This window comes from Mesitornis unicolor, unplaced genomic scaffold (assembly GCF_000695765.1).
Source record: "Mesitornis unicolor isolate BGI_N332 unplaced genomic scaffold, ASM69576v1 scaffold54967, whole genome shotgun sequence".
NCBI classification, from domain to species: Eukaryota; Metazoa; Chordata; class Aves; order Mesitornithiformes; family Mesitornithidae; genus Mesitornis; species Mesitornis unicolor.
In genome coordinates, this window is record NW_010198146.1 from 11,308 (window position 1) to 33,447 (window position 22,140).

At 42.3% G+C, this 22,140-nt stretch overlaps 1 protein-coding gene across 1 annotated transcript in view; it reads right to left on the bottom strand.

The window, feature by feature from the left end:
• Positions 1-22,140, bottom strand: part of XPO6 (exportin 6) — a 36,699-nt gene that overhangs the window by 8,761 nt on the left and 5,798 nt on the right. The window contains exons 4-15 of the mRNA XM_010189037.1: positions 20,947-21,106; positions 20,455-20,532; positions 14,609-15,062; positions 10,971-11,097; positions 10,125-10,234; positions 7,778-7,886; positions 7,034-7,126; positions 4,838-4,907; positions 2,956-3,115; positions 2,153-2,245; positions 751-895; positions 136-282 (exon numbers count right to left, since the gene is read on the bottom strand). Of these exons, the coding sequence (XP_010187339.1) occupies positions 136-282; positions 751-895; positions 2,153-2,245; positions 2,956-3,115; positions 4,838-4,907; positions 7,034-7,126; positions 7,778-7,886; positions 10,125-10,234; positions 10,971-11,097; positions 14,609-15,062; positions 20,455-20,532; positions 20,947-21,106 (1,746 nt within the window). The remainder of the gene's footprint in view (positions 1-135; positions 283-750; positions 896-2,152; positions 2,246-2,955; positions 3,116-4,837; positions 4,908-7,033; positions 7,127-7,777; positions 7,887-10,124; positions 10,235-10,970; positions 11,098-14,608; positions 15,063-20,454; positions 20,533-20,946; positions 21,107-22,140) is intronic.

The following is a 22,140-nucleotide window of genomic DNA, read 5'->3' on the forward strand; positions in this document are numbered from 1 at the left end:
AGTACAGATAACTGCTGTTCACCGCTTAACCTCTCTTTGTTGTTTTTTTCTTGAGGTTATACCTTGCCACAGTAAGAACTGGGGCACACCTTCCCAAGGACACCTAATGTACACTCCATGTTTGAGACAAATCACCTTATCAGGTAGCCGCTGAGCAGAAGTGTCCGTGATCCTGTTGAACACCTTCTGTACTGCTGGGATGCTGATCAGGAACACTGGTCGCACAGTGGTGGCTAAAGAGACGAGCAGGTGACATGCAGACAGCAGCAGCTTCTCCTGCACCTGAAACAGAGGGGGCACGCAGTCAGGATGCCCACTAACACCACCACACAGAACTATACTGTGCAACACTGGTGTCAGACAGCACAGCAAGCTGCCACTCCCAGGTTTTTGCAAGCGAGATAGGTAATAAGTCTTTGTTTGCCAATCAGAACACAAGTCAGTTCCCTTAATACTGTGAAAAAGAGAAGTTTCCCCACTTTCAAGCCATTAGACTGAATTTAAATGTCTCTAAGTTGCTTACTCTTGTATTAGCTTAACCTACAGTGCTATTTAAAGTTGCTGTTGGTCTAACCTTGCATGAGACATTTGCTGTGGCTCTGGAAGACAGACATCCAGCTCTCACAGACTGATTCACACCAGTACCCACAGTGTGGTCCAGAGCAGACCATTAAACACCCGAACACAACAGCACTTCAGGGCATCCTGCTCTAAACAGAGTCTAGCCTTAGTCCAGCACTGACAAGGTACCTTAGAGCTGATGAGGGGTGTGATTGCCTCCAGAGCGGTGGAGACGAGAGAGATGAACTGCTCTGGGTTCTGCCGGTGAACTTCGCTGTAGAACTGTGCGAGCCAGTGTGCGTAGGCCTGCAGCGCTGCCAGGGACTGAGCGTGGCTGCGGAGGAACAGAGCAAGGGTAAGGTACAACATGGGACAAAAGGCAGGCTAGCAGGACAGCTGCACAAGGGCACAAGTCCTGAACATGGTGGGTAGTTCTGACAGCATACTGCCAAAGAATATCAGTATTCTCAGACAAAGCTGGTTGCTTTTTTCTTTAAAAAAAATTTTTACTACTACTTTTTTTTTTGTCCTGGACTCGGTACATTCAAGGCTTAAAGGTGTGCTGTAACTGGACTTAACCACTGAGCAATATTAAGTCAAAGGTATAACCCGAAAAGGTCGAATTATAATCACACTTCAAAATTATACTTTTAGCACAGCACTGTATTAAGATTTTTGAGTCAGGACACTTCTTTGGGACCACACAGACAAGTGTCCTCCAAACACCTGACCTTTGCTACTCTAGCACTAGAAAATGGATCACAGGTTTCTTCAGGGACATTGGACAGTGGGAAAGATGAAAAACCCTCACTAAGAGGAAAAAAAAAAGTCTCCCAAATTATTTTTAACCAGGAAAGGAAAGACACTATACAAACCAGAACAAGCATTTTTTGTGCTCCAAAGGACAGCCTGAAGTTCTGCTCACAAAACAGGAGGACAGCAGGAAACATTAAGAATAAATGGTCTCTAAAAGGCTGTCAGAAAGGTGTTTGACTACTAGAAACATCAAGATTTCACACTTAATGTCAACTTCTGGATTGAAGGCATTAATTTGTTTCAGAAATGGCCTGCATAGCTGGAAGTTATACGTTTGTCTTGGAAGTACAAGGATGACTAAGAAAAACATCTTTTACTTGAGCCACAAATCTTATTTTGTTAGCAAAAAATCCATAAACTGGAAATATATACCAAGAGTGGCTTAATTTCTTAAAATATCACTATCAAAACACTTATTTTACCATTTATACTGCAAAAGAAATAAGCTTTTACAGCTCTTAGTACAGGGCAGAATAACAGTTTATAGCCAATACAATGGGCATTTTTACTTATCACAATTTTATTTTTCTTTAAATAACCTCAGTACATCAATTTGAGGAAACAGTGGTCCAAAATGCTGGCAGCAGCCTTGACCTTCACCAGTTAAAAGAAGGTGCCTTTCTGGTTAGCTAGCAATCACTGCAGAGATGCACTTTTCAGAACATTTGCCAAGCAAGCGGTTAGAGCACCAGACTGAGGAGACGTAACACGTTCTACACTCCATGTAGGTACTGAATTTGGATACAATAATTTGCAGTGTACATCTCATACTCACACATCGATAAGGTCAGGTTTCAATACAGATGGTACTGCAGTTTCAATGTTGTACAACTTAATCTGGGATCCATATAGCGTTACTTTTACCAGCCTGGAAGTGAATATATACATGGTGGTGTAAAGGGACTGTAAGAAGGATATAGACACATACAAATCTGCTCCAAGATCTTATCTGAATGCAGCTATTCGCAAATCTGTGTCAATATTTAGCTAATACATAGACAAGATTTAGACCATTTAGTTGAAAATAATTTAGAGCTTATTTAAGTGCTTGTGATAAGATGGAACAAGTACTATGTTCCAGCATGGAAATGAAAAAACATAATGAAGGCAGCTGTGTAAAGCCCTAAAATTCTGTAATTTACAACCATGTGCTAATTAAGATTCTTGGAGGCAAAGAATCAAATGACATCTGCCTTTCAGTTTTTACATAGCTTTTAGTTTAAGAAAATAGATTTTGGTGATTTAGCTTTGAGAGATACAGCTCTGAAGTAATCGTACTTCACATCCCATTTCATTACATCACAAATGCAGATAATGGAAAACAAGCACCTCAATCTTTACAAGTGACTGATTTTATTTAATCCCTCCTATTAGTTATTTCTTTGGTTAAGGATTTAGAAAGCCATCTGGGAAACTTAGCAATGATGAATGTAAGCATTAAGGTTCTGGCCACTGAGTTCCTCATATCTGAATTTAATCATAACAGGGAGACAGAAAGAAACCTTGGTTTTCACACACACTGCAGTGGTAACAACTGCTCCTTGTACTGCTGGATAGGAGCTCCCCTCCCATACTTACCTCTCCACCACGGTAAGAGCATCATTGAACCTGGCAGCAAACACATCCCCAATGAAATATTCTGCCAGGCGACCAACAGCCTGCAGCAAGGAGCTCAGGTCCCTCAAGGAGCAGTGCAAACGACGGCAATCATTCTCTGCAGTGATGTTCAGCCTGTGACCTGAAATTACATTATGGTTCATTAGCAATGAAGCCAAAAGACCTAAGTGGAAATAATCACTTGCGCTAATAGTCACTGACTAAGAGCTTTGCAGTCTGAAAACTCATACTTTAAAAACTTTGTGCAAGAAAAAACACAACTTTGTGATTAATAAATAGAGGTCTTTGGGATGGGAAACCTAATTACAAAGCTACAGGAAATGCAAAGTTTATTCTAATTACATTACAAGCATTCTTCTTAAATTAGCTCAGCTGTGGGTCACAGGCCAAATCAGAGCACTGTCCAACTGACTGAAATTCTCAAATCGAGTAAGATGACTTCAACTGCTCTGACTGCCACACTTCAAATTCCTCTTTAAAGGCTGAAATGGATGTTACCAACTATTTCAGCCTTGTACACATTTATTTTCTTCTATTTGGTACTAATAGGAGCCTTTCTGGTTATCTGCTGACATCAAACGGCAACCGCAGTTCCGCAGAGAAGGTCATTACTCACACTCCCTCTGCTGGCTACACTGCAATAGATGTTCCAGCAGCAGCAGCGTATTTGGAACAAGAGTGTATTTGTGTATTTCTGAGGTGAAGTGTGGTTATTTGTTTTCATATTTCTCAGATACAAGAAACATACCAATAATTAGATTTGCCAGTCTTATTACCCATGCAACTGTCCTACCACTCATATATACCTGGTCTCCAAACATTCCAGACCTTTTACTAAAAAAGCAAAGATGTTCTGCAACACCACTTTTCAAAGAAAATCCGTTTTTCTTTCCACTGCCTATGTTTAACCTTCGATTAAGTTTTCAGCAACAAACTTGCTATTTTGTAGCACTGGTACCAGCCTACTAGCACCCAGTTCTCAATCCGCAGCTTCACCTGAGCTGCTACTTCTGACCCATCAGCTAAAGGGGCAGTCCACATGACAGCTTCTAATACAGACTGTTGCTACAGCATGAAAAACCTACACACTGCTTGCCCTAGGCCTGAAATGATCTTAAAATTGGAAGTATTTTTTCCTGAACTGTTTACACAACAATCACCATTCTGCCACGTACAGCAGTATTGAAGGTGTAACAGATTCTTACTGATCATACTAGAAAAAGTAAATACAGCCTTAGCTACAATCTTCCCTCATACTGATGTCACTACTACTATTTTCATTTCTCAGGAAAGAGCAAAGCTATGCTCATGCATTTTATTCACTTGAGAGCACTGCTATCTTTGTAAATGAAAGCTCCTGAAAAGCCAGCTAAAGAAGTCTTCAGAAACAACTACTACACACTAAATACTTCATCTTCTCATTGTCTCTCAATGGTTTTAATTCAAGCCTAAATAAAAATACTCCTACAATGGGCAAGTTCACACCAGATTTGAGCCCAAAGCAAACCTTTTCAGGAAAGGGTTTTAGTGGGAAGAAAAAAAGTAACTATTATCCCTCCATGTTACTGTAGTATTTGATGCTGCATACTTGTTCTTAAACACATATGGTGTCTTCATTTCAAGTACCAGAACAAGGGAAGAATGATACCAATAAAAAAAATAAAATGACATTATTAGATTTTTGTCTGCTATTGGAGTTTTTGACTACTGAGCCGTTAGACACCATACACGTGTTCAGATGCTCAACAGAATAAGGAAGAAGCAACACCAAAGCAAGTCTAGAGTGTTTTTGCAATCAGCTATTCCAAGAGTGAGGACTGCAGTGCTGGACTGTGGTTCTTACCTGTTCCTGAAGTGACCACAAACTGCTGGAGTCCCAAATACACTTCCAAGTTATCCTGCAGAACTGGAAACTAGAAGAGACAAGAAATGAGCGTGATTTGGGGTCTTGGCAGACTGTTAACATTAAACTATTAATTACTCTGTTAAGAGCACAGTTTTCTTATTTCTCCCTAGTGCCTTCAAAAAGACATTTGGGGAAAAGGCAAGCTGCTAGGTTCTGGGCTGATCCTGCACACCACAGCTTCTCGTGTCTTGATGGCTGTCACGAAAACAGAGATCACCACCCTGAAGGCACTTCTCTGTGGTAGCTCTCCCAAGTATGTGATGGCGTAGAAAGCAACCAGAATGAATACGCAGATGGATCTATAACCCAGACCAAAGAGCCTGGAGTGCAGGAAGCCTGCACTGCATCCACCTCACCTCTAAGTAACAGCTTCTCAAAATGCAGCTATCAAACACCATTCAACGAAAGAAGTCGAGTTCTGTGCCTCTGTATCAGAGTACAGCAGGGAAGTACTGCAGCATTCTGCTGGTAAGCTGCAGGCTGCATCAAGAACAGCTTTCCCATAATGAAAACAGCCAAGGGAGCAAACACCTCAGTTGTTGTGCATCCTCAACTGGGAACAGTTTTGGCCTAAACTCCATCATTCAGGACCAATAGGAAACACGCCTGATCCTGGTGATGCTTCAGCTGAGCAGCAGGTTACACTGCCATGGGGGAGTGTGTTACAAACTGAGACCAGAAAGCCTCTAAATAGCGTTTGGCCAGTCAGGGTACTTCAGTGTTATCTGCCAGGAGTTATTTGCCTCATGCCTGAATGCATTTGTATACACACAAGACAAAATTGCACACTAACCTTTTCTCTGCATATATCTCACCTGAAAGAATATTTTCAGTCTGGCATAGTTCTATTTAATTTCTGTTAGCAAAGTCACCACATTTAAAATAGTTGGTTTTATGAAAATGTACTCATCCAACAGCACAGGGAACTGCAGCCTTTCATTTTCCAGCAAGAGACAGATTAATGGCAGCTGCTGTACACTGCTTTCATTATCGGCTACTGACAGACTAGCCGCTGCATTCAGCAGCACTGCAGACTGCTGTGAAAGCACACAAAACCACTTGAGCATCTCCCAGATTATCCAGTGTATAAAAATGAACTAACACAGGGCTCACGGAAAGCACTCACTATCAAGTTTCTAACAATCTGTGTCTAATGAACAATCGACCTCTTTTGTATAACTGCAGAAGGAGAACCATTAAAAAAACCCAAGCAAAAAGTCTTCCTCATGTCAATGTGTTACTTTAAGGAAGCCACACGCTCTTCACCATACGACCCATATGCTCACTGAAACAGCTGCTCCATTTGTTTGCCTCTTGCTGACTCATGTTGTGCCACCACACTGCAGAGCAACTTCTACTTTCATATGATGACTATTTTGCTCACTACTTCAGAGTTTCTAGTAATATGCTTCTAGTGCTCAGCCATAGCGTTTCTTAAATAGAAATATCAATTAAAAATGCAGTTCAGGTCAAGAATCTTGTGCCTCTGCAGCAGCTCAACTTTCACTGCTTCTGAAGAAAAGGCACCAAATATGAATTTTAAGCTCCACTGGCTTACAGCCTCAAGATCTCCTCCTCCTCCAAAACCATTACAGTGCTACAAACCCAGGCAACTTTTACAGCATGGATTCTAACAGCAGTAGCGCTAGCTGGAGAGAAGCACTTACCTGTGTTTATCAGATATAATTCCCACTTGTCCGAGGTGCTCTTTTCAGCATCTGTATCTAGCCTTTCATTTAAACAAAGATTTCACTCGCCTTAAAACCCTAATAATGACATCTGCCCAATTCACAGTGCTGCCTCCTCATATAAAGACCAAGATAAACAGCAGAGAACAACTGCTGCCAAATATTTATGCTTTGAAAGACAGGAATTTCTAAAGAGCTTAGTGTTCAGCAAATAGGACTCAGATGCTCACTGAAGTACTCCCTTTAAAACACACCAAGATATTTGACAAAGCCAAAATCAAAGCTTTTTCCTTCAAATTTTTGGTATCCTCCTTGCCAAGATTTTGCACCCAAACCACCATCTCCCTACTTGTTTGGCACTGTGACCTCTATCAAACAACCTGTAACAACCTCCAGCAGTTGGTGCTCATTTCACATTGTACTTTCTATCTGGAGAACTACTTACTAGTGTAGAGAAGGCATGAGTTGGCAAGAGCTCCATCACTTTTGCAACCACTTCCAAGCTCTGGCGCAAGTACCGCTGCCACTCGGTCTGCTGCTATGAGAAGAAACACCAAGGTAAGCACAGCACTTCCAGAGGGAAACAGATGGCTCATAATTTTACAAGCCCATGCTTTGGGTGTGCACATATTTCCCTGGAGTGATAAGGCACGAGCGTTCACTCCTAAAGCACAGTTACTGCTCAGATGACAAGGATCTGCTATGTAGAACAAGATACCCTTCCAATGCTCCGGCCTCACCCATTTTGGCCAGCTACTCCACTTCTACATTTATCAGTATTGAGATGATGTTTACTAATACCAACTCAGGAGAAATAAGCTTAAATGAAAGCACCAACAAAATACACAGCTTAAAGCTTTAGTCTCTGTGATATTTCGGTATTTAAATTCCAAAGCAAACAGACATGGATACCTAATGCCTCTGAAAATCATAACAAGTATCTATATTTTTCCCCATAAGAACCAAGTTAAAAGCAAAGGTCATATCCTTTCAGTGTGACTTTAAGTACATTTTTGTTAAAAGTATTTCACGCTGCTTTAAGCCTCAAACTCCACACGGAATGAAGCAAAGCAGCAGCTGTCTATCCTGTACTCCAAAGTACAAGCTCTGGGAAAGACAATCTAGGTGTTACCAGTGCAAGAGTTAATATCTGGATCTGCAGCTGTCCTTGTTCAGCTCTGCTCCTTACATCATCATCCAGTGTCTCGTCATCCAGCTCCTCCAGCTGTGCCTGGTTATACCTGAACTGGATTCGATTCAACACCTCTGTCAGCAACAGAACCAAGGCGTCTTCGTACCTATGACCATGGGGAAAGCAGAGCACAAGTTTTATCAAACAGCTCTGCAGAGATCGCTGTGCCCACAGTCCTTCCTTCCAGCAAAGGAGATGTGTCAAACAGATGACAGTTTAAAGCAAGCCACTGCAAAGAGCCATGCAGAGTGTCATGTCATTTTGGGTCACAAGCTATCTGCAAGGAAAAAGCCTTGGTAATATCTGATATCCCTCCATCTCTGAAAGGAAAAGGGAGAACTGTCAGCAACAGAAGCAGCCCAAGAGTTCAAAACAGGAAAGGTAGGAGTGGCCTGCCAGGAATAATACAGATGTACGCAAACAGGAGGCACGAAGAGCTTCTTGTTGCTAAACCGCTCCTCAGCAGCTGCTCTGATGCTCTGCTTTTTAGGCAGTGAATGAGGAACAGATTACATGGGGCAGTTACTGCTGCCTGCCCCAAAAGGGGGCCTTCCCTGAGGCTATTCTTTCTGCTCTCCTCTTTCCCCGCACTGCTGGCGAAAGAATTCAGAGCCGTGACCTCTGAGACAAAGCCAGTACTTTTTCTACTCGTACTGTAACACTAAAGGCATGTCACTGAAAGGTATCTTTTCATCTCTTGGAGTTATGAAGCTGGTAGAGAGCACAGGAGACCCTTCTTCTCATTGATCACCTAAAAATAACACCAAACGCAAAATCAGCACAGAGCAAACTGAGCATGCAATCACTCCTGGTGACTCAACACCAAAGTCTGGTGATTTTGAGTGTCTTTGGTCTGACTGTTAGTTTTTAAAACTTCCTCTCAAAACAGCTGGGGTCTGATGTAAAAAGTCACGCTCTTTTCTAGGTGAAATTAGGTTGAAAAATTAGGCATTAGTATACAGTAACAGAGATTCAGAGCATGATGCAATCCAAGTGCCAGACTAGTCAGCTGAGTCACTAGCTAAGCAGCTGAAAGCTGTCTGTGCAAGGTGGCTGAATTACCATCTTTTCCATAACCACATGACGTAACTCTGGATTTGGCAATTTATCCAGTAGTAAGAGTTGTAATGTGTACAAAGCGCAAAGTTTATAAACCACAGAACAGGAAACTTCATCTGTGCTCCTGTGGTGTAACCACTCCCAGAGTGTCAAACTGCAGCGTCCACACGCCTGAGAGCATGCGGGAAGCTGTAGCTACAGAAGTTGTCACTAAGGACAAGTAGTTCTGACAAAACAGTGCAAGCTTCAATCACTTACGATTTTTTTGTTGTTTATAGTCTGACAATCTCCTAGAATTATTTGTTTCAATTTTCCCTATAACAAACTACCTGAAGATAATATGTTACATGCACATTAGCCCAATGAGCAGAACGCCAAGGCAGAGAGCAGTAAATTAGGAAGAAATTATGACAGGGTTCAAATGCAAATATCTGCTACTTGAGAAATTAAAAAACACAGTTCCCATGCTAAAAGGAAGAGAGCTGATGGTGTAAGCTAGTTCCACTTTTGTTCTTTGTGGTTATGATGCCAGGCTGTGTTTCAAAAACCAACCACTTATATTTAGTGCACTCAAGCAAAAGAAACTTCCTTCTACACTTAGCGGAATGTAATATGGCACAAGCCATAGCACTTTTAAGCCGCCAAAACTTGAGCGAGATAACAGTATATTCACTGCATTTTTAAATGGCAGGAAAGGGACTTTTATGAAAGAGAGCCACCCATTTCAGGAGAGAGCATCTACAATGAACTGCCAACCACTGCTGCGACTGATACACAACTAGCATCGGAGGTAAGTGGAACCTTCAATTTCCAAACGCAGCCTCATCCACCTTCTTCAGAAACACATCCTCCATTTAAACAGGAATTTTAAAATCCTAATTAAAAAATATTCCCAATTCATTTATTAGTTGTATGAGCTGTGTGAGAGCTTACTAGGCAACATACTCTGTGGTCTCCTATACCATGTGCTAAAGTGTGCTTTAGAAACTGCTAAAGCACATCACAGTTCTGTTTTAGACTGCAAACCTTTCTTCCTCTGGCTGCTAAGCTCACATACAACATAAGTGACTTTTTTGCCCCTGTTTGCTCAGTTTTAATTCTTTCAAGTGAATTTGTGTGAAACACTGAAGTTTACGCTTTTTATACTCCATTATTTTGGAAGCAAGCAAGCACTTAACCACTCGTGAAGCAGGAACAAACAATAGCTTGTTTCTCACAGTCCTTCTATGGTGACCATGTCACATCCTGACAGCTTCCCTTACCTGCATTCCTGACTGCTACTTACCTGTTGAGTACTGCTTCTTTGTCTGCCAGACGACTTTTAATTTTGCTAGTCAGATAGTCCAAGAAGAGTGTCCAAATGTCTAAGCAAGAAAAGTAACCTTCATGGGTAGGCTGAAACACATCAAAATTCACAATGAATACTGCAGACCATGGCAAAATTGATTTCACCCAATGAAAAGATGAGTTAGCACGTACTTCAACCCATGGGAAGAATTTCTTGCTTTACTGAAAAATGTCCAAGGCACTGGAGAGATTTATAGCTGTCAAAAGATGAGCACAAGCTTTTGCACAAGGGTGGGAACTCAGGAATTACAAAGGTGGTCTCAGCATTAACCTATCTCATGGCTTGCTGCATCGGCTTCTGGCATGTTATAAATCTGCTTCCTTGTCATTATTCACATATGGTGGCCAATAGGGCTGAGCTGCATTGTGACAGCTTCTACAGCAAGGTAACACATACCAAAAGCCACATGTTTTGGTGTTTTGTTGTTGGGTTTGTTTCTTTTAATGCTAAACATGGAAGATCCACAGAAAGCCTCAGCTACAGTAAAAGCAGCAGATTCAGGAAGAAAAAAAAAGCATCCCCAAACACAAAACAAGCAAGCTAGAGAATTTTCTTTGCAAGGTAACTACATGTGACTGCTGTCTCCATCTAAATTCAAGAGCACATTAAGCCATTTCCAAGTCCCCAGCACTACTGGGGAAAGGCTGGTAAGACCAGTTAATTGCTTTTTTCTGGGCTAACTTTAGGTATCAGCTGCACTGGGGAAAACAAGCTACCCTTGCTGTACCAGACAACCAAACATGGAGAACAGACTGAGGGAAAAATAATGCTGCAGGGCTGTACCTGATGAAAAGTGTACTTGAACAACAGTGCCAGAAATTCAACCACGGGGAACTGGGAGTACGATTCAATCCTTCGCAGATGGACGCTCACAAAGAGCCGCAGAAAGTCCGTAAACTTCTCAATGTAGCTACAACGGAAAGAAGAAAAACAACTGAGAGAACATGAAGAACACCACAGGGAAAAGCGATTTCATTGAAACAGTGATAAAATTCACTCAAAATCCTTTAATTAAAATCAAAGGTACAATTAACAGTCAGTAGAACAACTAAAATATAAAGCCCTGCAACAATTACCTACAGGACGGGCAACCCTTCATTCCATTAATACCTGAAACAGCAGAAGAGACAGTCTAGTCAAAAGCAACTTTAATATTCAGATAAACATAACTGACTTCAATCAGACCTGCAAATAAGCACAATCCCTCCACCCCACCCTAGAGAAATAACTATTTAATAGCAAGGGTCATCTTACTGATGTAGACAGAATTCGTGAAATAAACTGTACCACTGAGGAGTTCAGCTGGAAGCAAGAAGTTACTGCATGAGTTAGCAATACAAGTGTTAAAAATTTACAGGAGGTAGTGGGAGAACCACGGAGTCGAGAGCTGGAAAGGACAGGTTCTTCTGCAGTGCAGATTAACTCCCTAAAATCTTCTGGACTCAGCCCAGGCTTGTGTGACTGAATCAGACTATAAAGACAAATCTTCCTCCAAAGCATGGGACTACTCAATGCTTAGGACCAGACAAAGTGACAGTAAAAGGAGCCCGCCACCAAAATTTCAGGGAGTCCAGCAAGAGCACAACCTCGGTGCAAGCACTGGTGGGTTCTTGAATGCACGACTGGGGAAACATTACAAAGAGCACAGTGGAGTAAGCTTTTATTGTGGAATAAGATCACCTCCTGCACAATATGGGCTTCAAAGTTAGAAATCACCTTCATATCTATCTGTACAGAAAAGTTAAATATTTCATCAGTATACAGGACCCATACACTGCAACATACACGAACAGCAAGAGCTCTGGCAATTCAGAGACAACGGGGTCTGTGCAGAGAAGCCCATCCTTCCCACATAGTAAGAGCTCTGATGTGCAAAAGTATTTAATTTTTTCTTATAAATAAAATGTTATGCTTCGTAAAGTTCTAGACATGCTTGAACAGTCTGGTTTTACCATGCTGCCTTGCTCTTCCCCTCTGCAAACTCTCAAATTTTTTTGATTTATTTTTTTCTGGGGGGGAGGAGGGAGGGGAAACCTCACTCCTTCTAATGAGAACTCAAGACCAGAAGCACTGCTAGTTAACGAAGTGCTGCAGCACTGTTGGTTATTACAGGCCTACGGAAACCACACAATACTCTGAATAAGCAAAAAGATTACATTTCCTTTTTATCTGGCACTGCCTGCTTGACAAGACATCACTAAACATGACTGATCACTGACCAAACACTGCAAAAGAAAAGCTAGCAAAAAATTAAATAGTTTAGCCACAAACACAACCACCTTTCTAAAAAAAAAAAATAATTTTTAAACAGGTTCTGATATGAGACCAGTTAAATTCTTGCTTGGCCCCTAGCTCTGTCAGCCCCAAAACCCCTTTTGCAACCACTGTGCCATTCCTTGTATCCTTACCAGCCATTTCCTATATTTTGGGGTCTTCAACTTAAAGTCAAACACAAACAAAGCAAAAGACAGTTTAAGCTGACTTTTTCTGGACTAGTTTGGCCATGCAAACCATTCAAAACCACACTGATTTTATAACAGAACAAAAACAACAGGCACGAGAGGAAGGGAAAGGACAGACTGAGGTCTGAGGTCTCTCAAGCAGGTTCTGAAGATGGCAATCTACTGAAGGTGGTTTCTTCAGTGCCAATTTTCTGTAGGATTTTGCTAGTCCAAGCCAGGACAACACTTTCATGTGTAAGTTCTTTAGCTTTGGTCATAAAAGTACAGTTATGCCCTTAAGTGACAAAAGGAAAATCCTTGGATCCTTTCCATGGATAGGACAGAGTCAACTCAGAGAAAGCTCCACTCCTCCAGAAGCCAGCTACATTCTTCCAGTCTCCAGAACATCTTAGTCACATCCCTATTTCAGACCTTAGCAATGAATAAAGAGGGGTTGCACAATTACAGATGCCAACAATCTGTGGATAACACGTCTAAGAAGCAGGACGTAACGATATGGCAACAGCAGCTCTGTGAAGGCCAACAGCTACAGACCTTCCACAGCCTCACCAGTGAAGGCTGCTTGCTGATGTTTTACATAAATGAAAGAACAAAGCTTGAAAAGGGACTGTGGGCTTCCAGGAGAGCTTTTCTGAAATCCAGAGCATAACCCCTGGCACTTTGTGCACATGGCTTGTATGCAAGGGTGGCAGGTTGCTACCGACCTAGAACATTTCTAGGAGGCGAACGATACTGAAGTCAGAGCAAGTTAGTCAAAAAATGAGCAAATAGAATTCATCGTTAAACAGAAGTCACAATTAATAGAGATTTACTATCTCAAAGTTACACGTGTATCTAAAGATACGGGAAAAGGAAATTTTACAGAAGAAACAAGCAAGTCATCTCTACAAACGGACCCACAGTTTTTCCTAAATTTGTTTTCTGTCCCAAGTAAAACAAAGTGCTCAAAAGCCATGCTGCTGCATCTTGGAATAGAAATCTTTCATACTGCAATATACTGCACCAGAAATGTATTTTCATCATCATGTATCCGTAGCAAGATACTGAGCACACTGGCACAGTTGCAACCTATTTACAAACATTAGCACCAGCCTGCCCACCTTCCCACAACACACACTTGCAGCACAGCAGGCCTGCAGCGAGGGACAGCATCAACTCATCACCTCTTCCACCACCCTGCCAACACATGGATTCAACCACTCAACACAACAGCAAGACAAGTCTCACTTGCTCTCCTACAAGTAGGATATGCGATACGAGACAGTCAAGGTGTTTTAGGCAACAAGGATGATAGAAACTTTCTGGAAAATGACAATAAGCGGCCTTCCAAAATGCTGCCACTTCGCTGCTGCCTCGTCGCCATGCCAGACAGCCTCTGTGGTAGAGCCATTCACCCCTGCTGTGAACAGAGCTCCACAAGCTGTCTCTCAGTGGTGTTTAAGAAAAATTTAAAAAGTGAAAATATAAAAGCAATCAGAAATCATCACATCTCAACAAAGGGGAGGAAACTACTTCTATTTTCTTTCAAGTCATAACTTGCAGAATATCTACCCACTCTTTGTATGCTTGAGTTTAAGCAGAGAAGGCAGACACCAACCAGGAAAGAGACTACTGCAATGCCTTTACCTCACTGAGCCTTCTTCTGTTTTCTGTTACAACTGAATGACGGGCAGGTTCAGCTCTTGTGCCACCTCAGACCTGCAGTCAAACGGTAATGAACGGGGGAAGGGGGAGAAAGAGGACAGGAAAGAATACAAACCTGTGCCACCACAGTCCCTTAGCAAACTCAGCCCCTGCCAGAACCTTACCTGTGGGCACCTACCTTTCTGCCTGTCTCCCCCAGCACAGTAGTCTGAAAAAAAGGCCATTAGACACACCATGCTGACCACAAAATAACAAAGAGTCCTTTAGAAAGCAAGGGGCCCTAGCACAGCTGCTTAGCTGTTTGATTGCTCTTACCTTTCATCCAGTTCCTCTAGCCTGCTCTTCACCGTATGGGCGTTGTTCTCCTTGGTAATTTTCTGCAGGAGGTAGAAAGTCTGCTGGAACATCCGTAGCAAATACTCTTCAAACTCCATAGGCACACAGTTCTTAGACATCAGTTCATTGATGCAAGACATAGCCAAGACACCAAGTCGGCCACGCTCCTGTCCCAACACCGAGTTCTGGCTGCTGCCGTTGACAGAAGACATCTTCCGAACGCGGGTGTCGCAGCCAAAGCGAGCAAAGTGGAAAATGGTGGTGAGGAGTGATGGGGTGATACTGGTAGACAAAGGGATCCAGCTGAAGAGGTGTGCCAGGCACTCCAGTGCCAGGGAACATATATATTCACTGTCTGTATCAAGGATGGGGATTGGCTGGTTCAATAATTTGGCCGCGCTGGGACTCTGCAACAGGCTACTTAACAGGTCACCTAGGAAACAAAGCAGACATCTGCGTTATAAATCAGGGCAAGTACCTTCAAAAGGTGCAACTGCCTGCCCTAGCTATAAAGCAAAGGCCATCAGAGCCTCTGGCACTCAGCAAGTTACTGTACAAAGATTTGCTCAAGATGAACTAGGGATTTTTCCAGAATTTTCTGAACCTTTGTTCAGATGATCATAGCAATGCCATGGGGTGCATTTTAGGAATTTATTATAAAATTCACTGCCCTTACAAGGCTGAGCATCCTTGATGTAAGCTTGCATAAGTTCTCTGGCACATCCACACTACACTCAACCTTGGCAGTTGCTCCTGCTTGCATATGACAGTTTGTGGATGGTGTACGAGCACATGCTCCAAGTTAGACCAAGAAGTCTACCTAATATAGTACCTTTTCTCAGGGACCAAAAGCCCACAACAGGCACAGATCACATTCCTCAGCTTCCAACCCCTCGCATTACAAAGGCTTCCCAATCAGATGGGGTTTGAAGAATTCTGCACAGCCTCAGGATTTATCTCCCATTAATTTATCCCATCTCCAACTAAAGCCATATCAACTTAATACCTGCAACATCCTGTGACAGAGTTCCACAGCTGAACTATACATTGGGTAAAGATGGCTTTTGTTTGGGGTCTGGCAGCTGCTAGTTTCATTTCCTACCTCCTGTACCCAAAACAAGAAATAGTCTCTTGCCATTCACCTTCCACATGTCACTCAATAGCTCTCTATTGCAGCTCCTCCTTCTCAATTTCTTTGAGAGAATGAAGATTACTACTTTTCCTGTTACTTACATGGAAGCCATTCAATACCTTCTATCATCTTTACTGCCCTTCTACAAAGCTTTCAATTTTACCCTATACCTATCGATAAAGGAAGAACAGAACTGCAGCCACTGTTCAGGTGTAGATGAACCTTAATTCCATACAGCACCATAGCAGTTATCTAGCTTTGACTGCTACCAATCCAATTTTTTGTAGAATCATCTGGCCTAACTCTCAGAAGTTAATACCCTGCATACTGAAGGCGAGTTTGAAGCCTGTGATTTGGAATGAGCTGAGTACTGCTCTCCCTGCCCAAACACAGGTTACACTTACTGCACTGCGTTTCACCTCTCACTTGCACAGAGACCTACCAGATCTTCCTGCCAGTCTTCAGTCATCTCCTTGTCACTATTCTGACCATCCTGGAGCTGTTGGCAAGCCTCCTTGTCTCTTTACTGAGCCCTTTTCCCAGGTCTCTAACAAGTACTGCCATGAGCGCAGTCCCAAGCAGTCCTCCACAGGCGACCTCCCCCCTCATGACAGTAGGGAACCATTTCCACTTACTTTTTACCTCCTACCTTCTAACCCATTTTTCAACAATGCAGAGACTCCCTTTATCCTTGATGGCCTTCACTTTCTCAAAAGCTTTTAGCAAGAAGCCTTCTTGAAAGCTTTATGGAAATCCAAGCAGCCACCACCAGCTAAGGCTGCCCTTCTCCACAGCAGCTGCCCGCTGACTCGCAGGCTTCCACCGACCACATGCTATGAAAACCTATTCTCCTTCCCCAGGTTGTTCAATACACTTCTCTTCCTTGAGTACAAATAATCTCTCCACCTTTAGAAATCCACAAGCACTTGGCACATTACAGAATTTAAACTTCTCCCTAGAAAACGTGAGTTGTTTGGGTTTTTTCTGAAAGTGAAATGACTCATCACACTAGGGATATGAAAATAACAGATCATTTACTGAGCTATTTCCAAAGTACTCAAAAGCATGCATGATCAACAGATTCCTCTTGAGTCTCCATTTTTCATCAAGATCAATGTCTAACATCACTAAATTCATAACTCCCTGTCATATCTCATCACTGTTTCTTCACTCCAGTAATTTAAGGCACCATGCTACTTCAGCTGAATTAAATAACCCTGCACTTAGTCTTAACATTAAAGAAGTCCCCATGGTAACATTCACAACTATACCTATGCTGCAGTCCACAACGCTGCTTGCATTGTGCTTTTACGGAAGCACTCATGCTTCTTTCAAATGCCCAGTCCAGCAAACTCCACAAAAAATCAATGAGAATCAAAGATCCTCATCTTTTAATCTGTCAATACCAAAAACTGCGGTCTCTGTAACTCACAGCAGTTGGTCCAAGTGCTTTGCACCCCACTAAATTACTGAAACTCAGAGTTTAAGGGATTTAAAGCTATATTTGGAGTTTTTGCAAACAGGTGATAAATATACGGGATCAACTGCATTCACATCAAGGAGAAAACTCTTGGGGAGGGGCTGCAATCAGGCTGGGCAGCAAACATTTCCGTTACTCATATGTTTACCATACGTGAGTGAATATGCCCAAGGAAGGGATTCATCAAATACAGAGCTATAAATCATGCAAAGACAACTTTTGGAGACTGACATCATTGCTGAGTAAATTCTATACTGATGCAATAACTCAAATGTTTCTCAACATAGGAGATTATCAGTTCCTCTGCTTAAGTAGTATGAAAAAGGAGTTTAACATTGTCTTCAAGTGATATTTAAAAAAACTATGCAAGACTTGCAAGTAACCATTTCACTCTGCTTCCCGGTGCAAAAAAAAGGGAGCATAGGTTTTCTAAGTTCCTAAAGAGATTCTGGCTGTGACAAAAATATTATCTATTTATAGGGACTCTGAAGTTTATTTTGCCTTTTGAAATACCTTTAATGTCACCTGAATGTAAAGGGAAAAAGGTGGTAGTCTCATCTAAGCAACAAAAAAGTGTAAGTATCTCCAGTAAACAGGAATAATTTGCCACATCAATGAGACTCAAATATAACAATCTGTAAGTAAAAAGATTTGGTCAGCTTACAGATTTCACAACTTTTAAGGACTGAGAAACAATTAACATCTCCAGTGCAGAATTTAACGGCAGAGTTTCACTAAACCCTTGTTTGTCCCACTATTCACCTTTCAATCATGCATTCACCTCTGCCTGCAAATAAAGACCAGGAGACGTGCAATGCCACGACTGCCACTCACTGATGCTGACCTGTGCGTCTGGCTTTAATGTAGGTTCTCCACATCAGCAACCCCATCAGTGCTCTTGCTTCACTCTATGAATCTTTCGACTGATCATCCCACCAAATAGTGACCCAAGGGACATTTGATTAATAAAAAAAGCAAAGAATAAGAAAAGGGTCCTTCACAAAACACAGAAAGCAAGCAGTGGACAAGAGGGAAGCACTCAGTGCTCTTCCTTTTGGACTTTAAGAACATGAAGTACAACAAGTTCTAATATGGAGAGAGTAGTTAAGGCAGAGCACAGGCAAAAAAAAAAGAACACCAAAAAACCTCCCCAAAAATGGAGAAAGTTTAAAAGAAAGAAGTTTGCACAGGCACGACCCAATGAAATTTAGCCTGAACTTCTAAAGAACTGTCAGTGTAGTCTTAATTACTAGCAATTATCTTGTAAATATGCTGTATCAGAAGTTTGTTTTCCCTGAAAGGGGAGAAAGACCCAGAACAGAAATGCAGTGCACTTTCGCTTTGAGAAATATGATCTAAAGTCATGAGGTGAACACACAGGTGGATGAATTGCTGCCTCAGCACAAGCACCATCCAGCAATTCACCAAGGAAAAGAGAGGACATCTCAAGCAGGCTCCCACTGACAACCAGCCCTGAATTTGTTCTACTGGTCACTTGTTTTTATTACAACTCTAGACAATAAAACAGAGGTTTTCTGAGTTGTATCAGTTAAAGTCACCAGCAGCTCAGGACAAACCAGTGTGAGTTTTTTCCAAGAGAATTCTGGAAGCTGCTGTTCATGGCGCAGTACCCCCTCCTGCAGCCATGGCCTTGGATGGCCTGCATTATCCAGCATCTGCTGGGGTGCACCTGGCCTCACTGAGCAATGCAAGCTGTCATGTACAAATACAGCATCATTCCTGGCCACTGAGGCACTTGCTAACAGTGGATAATAACATAAAACAGATTTCTACCATGGAAGACCCCGATCTTACTCAATATCACATCAAAGTACTGAGGCTCTTGCTGCCAGGGTGGGTGAGGCTGGCACTGCTGCCCTCCGCAAGCAGCATGTTCACTCTTGTCAGGTGATATGTTTTGTTATTTTCTGTTACTAATTTTTTTCAAACTTTTGCTAGCTACAGCAAAATCCACCACTCCCCCAAAACCAAGGAAATATTTCTTCCCATTTAAGTTTATGTTTTGTATAAAAACATAAAAAGTGTCTTAAGCTCTTCTACAGGAAAGAAGCACTTGAAATTCTGCTCAAACTTCAACACAAAAGTTCTAACACTAACCAAAACACTAACAAAAGCTTATTGAAAGCCACTGCCTGAAGCTGACTAGGCAATCCAGCCACAAGGAAGTGAGCTGCAGCTCTCAATTAACTGTTTAAGGTCCCAGTGAGGAGTGAGACAAAGGTACCTGATACAATTGTGTTAACTCACAGAACACACTGCACTGAGCACAAGTCCACATCACTATGACTCTGGAGAAAGAAATATCAGATCTGCAAGAGTTTCATCTTCTCCCTATGCACAACCAGGTTTTACAAGTTTCCAGACCCTAAGTCCTTCTTTATCCTTGTTAAAAGCAGAGCCAAGGTCAGACAACACACAGATTCCACTGCATCGTTGTATTTCTTGCTCTGTTTTCCAAGAAGCAGGAACAAACACACCACAATCTGCTGGACAATGCCTGGGTGCGCTGAATATAACAACAACCCATACTACATCAAGGCACAGGAGAAACTGGTAGGCACCAAGATCAGCATTGTCTGGTGTGACCCTATACATCTATCCCCTATTTAGCTTTAACAGGGTATGTGAAGTGTGTGCCAAGTACAAGGACATAGAAATGTATTCTCTGTATTGCAGATAACTAAGAAATATATATGTAAATGAGTTCAGATCAAATAAACACCCCCACAAAAGATGAACAGGAATAGGTAGAAAACAAGCTTTCACAATATACATATACATATACAGAGTTCTAGCTACGTTTTTTTCCCCTTCAGTTACAGGCTTCAGTTTTGCTCCACTCTGGTTTTTGATGTGCTTACGCAGCTAAAATTCATAGAGGACAACGTCAGCTCACTGATGTTAGAGCATTTTGCATTGATGCTTCAGAAAGCTGTTTGCCATCCGAGGACAAGAAGCTATATTGCACATTTGTCAATGAGGTGGCATTTTCAGTGGGGCATCCCCTGCAGTGGAAACTGCTTTGTCTTTCTGACTGAAAAGGTTTGTCTTCCCGACCAGAAATGTGCTGGCCTATGAAAAGCCTAGGAAAGGGTTATTACAAGAGGTTAGACAGTAAAGGAAGGAATATATGCCTGATATTGCAAGTTTAAGTACATGGAAATATCATCTTGTAGCTTTAGCTGTCCTTACCACTTTCTCCTGAAGTTGGGGATGGTGGTGGAGTGGCAGCAGTAACGCTGTGTTTGTCCCAGATGCTCTCCAAAATACCTGGACAAAGAGACATTTTTCAGAACAGCCTGCTAAAAGACCAGTTGGTCTAACAAACATACTGGATACTGCAAGAGAGCTTCGGTAGAACTCATCCTTAGTGCTTTGACAAGAAACACTGCCTTCTCTTAGTGAGCCCAAAGAAATTACCAAGTGCTTACACACACACCATCTCAATCAGTCTTCATAAAGAGTGGGACATACGTAGCTACACAGCTGCTCTGCTATGCAAGCTCGTTTCATTGCAAGCTGACCCAAATGCCTAAGGGTAGAGTTGAGTGATCAAACTGCAGGAGCAGCCACTACATCACCCACACATTGCTCCACTGAACTAAGGATGTGCAAGCTTGCTAGTATCTTAGGGACGGTGAAGGAGGCCATTTATTTCAACACTGCAAGCATAGTAACTCATACCTGTGAGGAGCCCCAGCACTGTTTGCACCTGGTCTAGGAGCAGCTTGCGTAGCTCTTCTTTCCGGGCTACGCTAAGATCTTCTCGTGGACATGCCAGTTCTTCTGAAGTAGTTTTCAACATGATCAGTCCCAGAGGAGTGGTCACAGGAGACTGAATTAACTGAGAGGAAAACAGATGAACACAACATGTGATGATAACATTCTGCAAAGCTATCAGCTGACAAACAGGGGATTAGTAGCACTATTAGCAGTTTACAAGTGCTTCAAGACAGAGGGAGTGTCAGTTCCCACAGTGAGCAGTACTGCACCACACTGAGGGAAGAGAACTGCAAATATTCGATTCCCTGAGACATTAATCTGCAATGTTGCAACAGTTCAAGCATCATGGGAATCCTTGGGGTTTCAAGAAAGCTTTCATAATGTCATTGCACACATTCTCTGCTCCAGCATGTTTACCAAAACCAGTTTGTTCCTCCTGCTTACTGCCTTCTGCTGACATCATCACTTCTCAGAATCGCCTCGCACCAGTGGTTTCACCACATAACAGGGCTGTGCTGCAGTCACACTCAGGTCAGGAGCCTGCACCATCAGCTGGGCAGTTTCCCATTAAAAAGCCCATCCCTCCCCATACAAAGAGCTGCAGCCAACATTGGATGACACAAGAACACAGCCGAGGGATCTGACCTCTCCTTGTATCTGTATCACTGCATCTGCAAATCAAATTTACCCTTAAAAAAGTGACTTCCACCATGTGCAGGAATAGGACTGCAGAAAGTAATGAATTTTGCCTTCATTAACCATTGGGATGTTAAAAGACACATTCAAGTGGGACAAAGTTTTATTTTCAGCTGAAAGACAACACTGCTCTTCACTACTGACCTGGAACATTCAAGATGATTTATGCACTACTCCCTCTGGGACAAAAAAATGCCTAAAACCAATCACAATTCCTACAAGTCCTCCTTGAAGTCAAATTCTGTAACACAGGCTGACTTCAGTCCTTATCTCCTTGACCCACCAAACCAGAGAGAAGCAGAGTTAACACCGCTAAGACTAGAGTTTGGTGAAATATGTGGGGGAAAAGCCCACCTAAAACCCCTCAGTGCAGTTGTATGCCAGCTTTCAGAAAGGAAGCCTGATGGCACAGGAGCAGACAGCTAAGGAAGAAAATTACTTGAAATACACAACTTGTTA